The following is a 7,340-nucleotide window of genomic DNA, read 5'->3' on the forward strand; positions in this document are numbered from 1 at the left end:
TGGAAAGTTTTGAATATTAACTTTATAAAAATGTATGTTTCATGTTTTATAGATGTTTAAGATTAGAAGAATGATATATTTTGTTCAAAATTATTTTCTTCCTTTACCCATCAGTTATATTTACTTCATCATTGTGTTTAGTTTGGCCATTGGATGGACAATGTATAAGTTGAAAAATAATTCTTTTTTTTTCACTTAGACAATCTAGAACTGTGGTTATGGAAGCCACAAACCACACGTGGACTTGAAATTTTATTGAGGAGTTGAAATGTGGGTAGACCAAATGTAATGTGCTGTAAATATAAAATGCATATTGGATTTTAAAGATTATGAAAAAGAATACAAACAATTTCATTGATAATATTTGTATTGATTACATGTTGAAATAATATTTTGGATCTACTGGATAAAATATATCATTACAATTAATTTTATCTGTTTTAAAAATATTTTAATGTAGCTATTAAAATTTTTAAAGTATATTGGCTCACACATTTATATCAAACAGTGCCCATCAGAACATCTAGGAACAGAGAACATGAATGAAAACATTTAGATTTTAACATTAGGTTAAATTACAGACTAAACAATGATGCCCATGTGTAGGCATATGCAGTTTACATACTATAGGTGGCTTAATATTCACAGTGATGATGCTTCCAATGCTCAAAATTAACCAGTTATCAATAGGTATTTTGTATGTTAAAGAGATGAAATCCATCTCAACTGAAAACAGAGGTGGGAAAAATCACAGGTATATCCAATTTTGTGGAGCATGAAGACATCTTTAAAGAAAAAAAAAAGAGTATAAAAGCATCTTTCTTTTGCAATTTTGTGACTACATTTCCCTGGAACACCTTCCTGCTAGTGAACTTGAATTTCATTAGTTTCATTGGTAGACTTCCATGGGGTCGTACATACTTTTTTTCAACGGATCTATACAGATGCTCCGCATACAGTGCAGTGGAAACGGTGCGCACTTCACAACCGGAAAACCGAAACTTAAATGTTGCTTTTTACATTAGCTGTAGGGCTTAAAGTCGCTTAAACTGCCTCAAACAGAATTCTCAACTTTAAACCAGGAATAATATCTCCTCCCTTCAGATTCTTCATAACTGTGAAGAGCTTTAGAAATGTGAGTTATGATGACCGGTCTGTCAATTCCAATTTGCACACTAATAGTCACGAGGAAGCACACGGACGTATAAAATAACTTTTTAAGTGAGCTCTTCATCTCTTTGCCGGATGGGGCGGGAAAGCGGAAAGGCGCAGGAGCTGCGGCCAGGGACCCAGGAGTGGGGTCACCAGAAGCCCAAGCCGGGACACCGTGCCTGCAGAGAATGACGCTCTTGAGCGTCTACACCTGCGTGTACAGATTTCTCCGTGAATTCTGTATTCTCGCCACCAGGTGATGTATCAATAGGACCAAATCACAGGCAATACGCTTAGAGATTACTCCTTCGGGGGCTCTTCACTCTGGTCAGTTGCACAGCTTGGCAGGGGTTTCGCTCCAAGAGATGAGGCAGCTCGTGACACGCGAACGAGTCCCTTTCATCACGACCCTGCAAACACAGTCCCACGACTCGTTCCTTCCGCGCAGCGAAGTTTGGGCTCTTCTGATCCAGCTGCTCATTTCCGGCCGGACCGGGACTCCCCTTCCCGCACCGCTTCAACTCCGGTAGCGACCCCAGAGATGAGAGGCCTCCCTCTCTGCTTTCTCCTCTATTTTCTTCCCTTTCCCCTCGCTTCTTCAACTGCGCCCCCATTCTCTCCCTCCCTGCCCGCCCTCTTCCCCACCCCACGCACTCGGAAGAGGGGGTGTCCCTATTCTCAAAGTCGCGCTCCTCAGGCTGAGGGAAGGTCCGCTCTTCCCGCCCCCAGGGTTTGTAAGTTACTTACCTTCATCTCCAGACTGGCGCGGCCACGCGATTGCGCAGGCGCCCCTGGTCTCCTCCAGGAAGCTACCGCGTTCCCGTCACCCTGGAGACCAGGCGAGCAGTGACCAATCAGCGAGCACCAACTGAAGGGCGGTGCTCCGCGGAGGAGAGCGGGAGACGTGGATGGGATCACGTGATGCCAGGGTTGCAGGGCCCGGAGGAGTTGAGCGTCGCGAGACCTTTCAGCGCCGCGGTTTCCGGGTTGGGAGCTGATTGGGTGGGATCTGGAGACTCGCCCGGGGGAGGCGGGCTCTGTGAGCCCTGAGTAGATTTCGGCCGCCGACTCACAAGAAGCCTGGGGCACCGCGAACGGCGCGGAATGCTGGGTGGCAGGAGTTGGGGGTTGGCTCCGGGGGCAGGCACCCTACACAGTCCATGTAAAGAGGGCTTGGGTGAGCGAGCCTACGTGTCCCTCCCACCCCCCATGTTTCTGGGCTAGAAAGGATAAGATGGGAGAGGTAGTTTATTCCAAGGCCTTAATGGGCCAACTGAATGCGCCAGCGAAAGTGGGCGGGCAGAATGAGCTCTTAAGAAACAGTTTAAGTGGCACAGAAAACCGGATTTAAAAATACACGATCACATTGCCCGGCTCATAGGTGTGGCTCAGTGGTTGAGCGCCGACCTATGAACCAGGAGGGCACAGTTCATTCTGGTCGGGGCCCGTGCTGGGTTGCGGCTCCACCCCTAGTAGGGGGCGTGCAGGAGGCAGCCGATAGATGGTTCTCATGATGTTTCTCTCCCTCTCCCTTCCTCTCTGAAAGAAATGAAAATATGTTTTTTAAAAAATACATGATCACGTGACAAAATTCCATACCCTTAAAAAGTCAACACACATTCATGATAAAACTAAACTAGGAGTGGAAAGTAACCTCTTTAAAGTGAGGAAGATCATCTGCAAAAAAAATACCGCTAACATCGTACTTCATAGACTGAATGCCTTCCCCTAAGCCTGTGGGGGAAAAGTTCCCTGATCCATGAATGTGATCTATCTTCACATTGATTTTCTTTTTTTAATTTCTTTAAACAATTTTGTAATTTTCAGTGTCCAAAAATTTTCTTTATTTTGTTAAATTTATTCTTAATGTATTTTATTTTTGATGATATTATACATAGAATTTTTTAAAATTTCACTTTTAGATTGTTTATTTCTAGTGTAGAAAAATGGAATTGATTTTTGTATATTGATCTTGTACCCTGAAAACTTGCTCAACTCATTGATTTTTTTTTTTTTTAGTGGATTTCTTAGAATTTTCTATGGTCAATTTTACTGGTTTCACTTATTCCTCTCCAATCTGGATGGTCTTGTTTCCTTTTCTTGGCTAGTGTGGACATCCTTTTAGGAATGCTAGAACCTATTGATAGGTTGTACGCATTGTTTCTTTTATTGTATATAAAATTGCGCTGTTATCTTTTTATTTTTTAAAATTCATTTTTACCTCAACTGTGATGAAAATTACAAAATAGGGTCAATTTAATGTGTATTCAAGAAATTGGCTGAGAAACTTTTCAGATGTGGGAACATAACTTTTCTCAATAACCTAATAATTAAACAAAGGTGGCAGGTAATGGCCATTGCATATTTAACATTTAAATATGAGTATTGAGCATCACATTTGGATTTTTCAAATGATTTTACTTTTGTGCATTGCTTCATGTGTTTATATACTTATTGTGAAATATTACTCTCTTAAGTACTGCCTGGTGTAATAGCGAATTAAACTCCCAGTTTACACCCAGTTCATGGCATTCACTAGTTCTTTAACCTTTAGCCAATTTCCTCTGAATTTGTGTACCCAGATCTAAAGTGGGAATAATAGCCCTAGCTGGTTTAGGGAGAGCCTATTATAGATGCAACAGTGAATAAAATGTTAATTGCTCAGGGGATACAAAAATATATCCAAGTATGGGCCCTTAAGGAACTAACATTCTTTGCCCATCTTTGTTTTATAGTCTATTATCATGTAAGATTTTAGTCTCCACACTGTTTTGCTCGGTGCCTTATTGATCAGAAAGTTTGAGGCAAATTAATTCTCAGTTGGATTAACTCACTTCCCCAGTCCTTGTCTGCAGTTTTGCTCCCGAGTCTCTGATACAGAATCAGACAGATAAGTAGGTCGGCTTTTGCCAGACTTACTACGTAGCATTTTCTTTTTCTGAAGCTCTCACACAGCACAGCTATTCTTGTCACTAACAGAGACAGCTCTTTAAATGACAGCTTCTCTAACCTCAGTGTTGTCACGCCATCAATTACAGCAGTGGTTCTCAACCTGCCTAATGCTGCGACCCTTTAATACAGTTCCTCATGTTGTGGTGACCCCCAATTTCATTGTTACAAATTGAACATAATTAAAGCATAGTGATCAATCACAAAAACAATATGCAATTATATATGTGTTTTCCGATGGTCTTAGGTGACCCCTGTGAAAGGGTCGTTCGACCCCCAAAGGGGTCGCGACCCACAGGTTGAGAACCGCTGACTTACAGCATAACCCAATAGTCATTGAGCCATGTGTGCCTTCCCAACTTACAGTTCTTTTAAGGCACAAACATCACATAAATAATATTCACTCTCTAATATAAAGCTATCTTAAAATACTTCAATTAAATATAATTGTTTTGTTACCCACAAAGAATTGTCATTAAATGGACCCAACTTCAGCCTGGGTATAGAGGGCCCTGAACATGGTTCCTAAGCTTCCCTGACTTCACGTTCTAGATGCACCTCATTAGCTCAAAGGAAATAACTACTCAGGGCTGGGTAACATAGGGTGTCAGTCAAGGCTAGTCATGATACTAATATCCCTATCAATCAATACTGCATTTCTTCTTCTTTTTTTTTTTTTAAATATATTTTATTGATTTTTTACAGAGAGAGGAGGGGAGAGGGATAAAGAGCTAGAAACACCGATGAGAGAGAAACATCGATTGGCTGCCTCCTGCACTCTCCCCACTGGGGATGTGCCTGCAACCAAGGTACATGCCCTTGACCGGAATCGAACCTGGGACCCTTCAGTCCGCAGGCCGATGCTCTATCCACTGAGCCAAACTGGTTAGGGCAATACTGCATTTCTTTAAGAGATTCACAAAATGTCAGTGTTGTTCAGGCCCAGTAGATAAAAAATAGATATACTTTATTAGGCCTTACAAATAAGGGTCTCTGATGGGATATTGGTGCACTCTTATAAAGATAAAGGTATTGAGAGCCAGAAGGATGAAATGGCAAAACAGGCTTAGACTTTTCATGGCATTTAATTTTTTTTACTCTAATTAAAAAATGAAATGGAATAAAAACATTCCATATGAATTAATAATCTAGTCACAGTAAAATTGCCCATCATTTTACTGAATATTTGTTCCTGAGTAAGAGTTGAAATATTGGCAACAATTCCAAATAGTTTAGAGTTTATAAAAAAAAATATATCGTGACTTTCAGCAAACATTTATGGAGTGTTGTGTACCAGGTCTTGGGGAAGAGCTCCAAATCAAACTTGGCCCTTATGGTTTCCATTGTGTTTATCACTCTCTTTTTAGACTAGATTTAAGATCTAAAGAGACCTTCTGTCAGGCTTTTCAATTTATTTAATTGCAAATCCCATTTTTAAAAATTGTCTTTGGAAAGGCTATAAATGCAGTTTTAATTATATATATATATATATACTAGGGGCCCGGTGCACAAAATTCGTGCACTGGGTGTGTGTGTGGGGGGGGAGTGTCCCTCAGCCCAGCCTGCCCCCTCTCACATACTGGGAGCCCTCAGGCATTGACCCCCATCACCCTCCGATCGCCTGATTGGCCCCTTGCCCAGGCCTGACGCCTCCGCCAGAGGTGTCAGGCTTGAACAGGGGACCCCCATCTCCCCCCGATCACTGGCTCTGGCCCCTGCCCAAGCCTGAGGCCTCTGGCCCAGGAATCATGCCTGGGCAGGGGACCCCCATCTCCCTCTGATCGCTTGCTCCACCCCCCGCCCAAGCCTGACGCCTCTGACCCAGGCTTCAGGCCTGGTCAAGGGGCCGATCTGGTGATTGGTGATCCGAGGGCCGCCTTTGCCCTGCCCCCCAGCTCTTAGCTCCCCCCTGGGTTTCCGATCACTGTCAGTGGCAGGGGGCTTCTTCCTGCTTTCCCTTTTGCCTCCCTGCATTGTGCCTACATATGCAAATTAACCGCCATCTTGTTGGCAGTTAACTGCCAATCTTAGTTGGCAGTTAATTTGCATATAGCCCTGATTAGCCAATGAAAAGGGTAGCGTTGTACGCCAATTACCATTTTTCTCTTTTATTAGTGTAGATATATATATATATATATATATATATATATATATATAATATGCTTACTGTTATGACATTTAAATAACAATTTGTAATGTACCTAATACAATTGTAAAATATCCATAAAATTTACCATAAGTGACGTTTAACATAAGTGACGTTATACAACATATTCTCCATGTTGTATAACCATCACCACTAATTAGTTCCAGAATATTTTCATCGCCCCAAAAGGGAACTCCTTACTCAGTGGTCATTCCGCTTTACCTCTTCCTCCTAGTTGTTCAGCACCACTTGTTGAAGAGACTGTTCTTTGTCCATTGAGTGGTCTTGGTACCCTTGTTAGAATCAACTGACTATAGTGTATTTCTGGAGTTTCTATTTTATGCTATTGGCCTACGTGCTTATCCTTATGTCAGCACCATACTGTTTTGATTACTGTAGCTTTGTAACAAATTTTGAAATCAGGAAATGTGACTCTTCCAATTTCGTTCTTTTTCAAGATTGTTTTGGCTCTTTTGAGTCCCTTGAATTCCATATGAATTTTAGGATCAGCTTTTCCAATTTCTTTAAAAAAGTGGCCATTAGGTTTTTTGATAGGGATTGCACTGCTGTAGATTAATTTGGGGAGTATTGCCATCTTAACATCACAAACATGAGATGTCTTTCCATTCATTTATTTAGGTCTTCTTTAATTTTTTTCAGCAATGTTTTATACTTTTCAGTGTATAAGCCTTGCACCTCCTTGGTTGAATTTATTCCCAAGTATTTTGTTCTTTTTGATGCTATTGTAAATAAAATTTTCTTCTCAGAATTACTTTTTTGCCAGTGTATAAAAATCAACTGACATTTGTGTGTTGATTTTGTATCTTGCAAAGCATTACTGTATTAGTTCTCATAGTTTTTGTGTGTGGATTCTTGATGATTTTTAATATACAGGATCATAACTGCCAATGGAGATAGTTTTACTTCTTTCTTTCTAATTGGGGTTTCCTTGATTTTTCTTTCCTAATTGCTCTGGCTAGAACTTCTTCTTCTTTTTTTTTTTAAAATATATTTTATTGATTTTTTACAGAGAGGAAGGGAGAGAGACAGAGAGTTAGAAACATCGATGAGAGAGAAACATCGATCAGCTGCC

The 7,340-nt window shown here is 41.0% G+C and overlaps 1 protein-coding gene across 4 annotated transcripts in view; it reads right to left on the bottom strand.

The window, feature by feature from the left end:
- Positions 1–2,021, bottom strand: part of WDR19 (WD repeat domain 19) — a 78,653-nt gene extending 76,632 nt beyond the window's left edge. For all 4 annotated transcript variants that reach the window (XM_059673203.1, XM_059673185.1, XM_059673195.1 and 1 more), the window contains exon 1: positions 1,900–2,021. In XM_059673203.1, coding sequence (XP_059529186.1) covers positions 1,900–1,905 — 6 coding nt within the window. In that variant the 5' untranslated portion in view covers positions 1,906–2,021. The remainder of the gene's footprint in view (positions 1–1,899) is intronic.
- Positions 2,022–7,340: the final 5,319 nt, after the last annotated feature.

This window comes from Myotis daubentonii, chromosome 1 (genome assembly GCF_963259705.1).
Source record: "Myotis daubentonii chromosome 1, mMyoDau2.1, whole genome shotgun sequence".
In the NCBI taxonomy this organism is placed as follows: Eukaryota; Metazoa; Chordata; class Mammalia; order Chiroptera; family Vespertilionidae; genus Myotis; species Myotis daubentonii.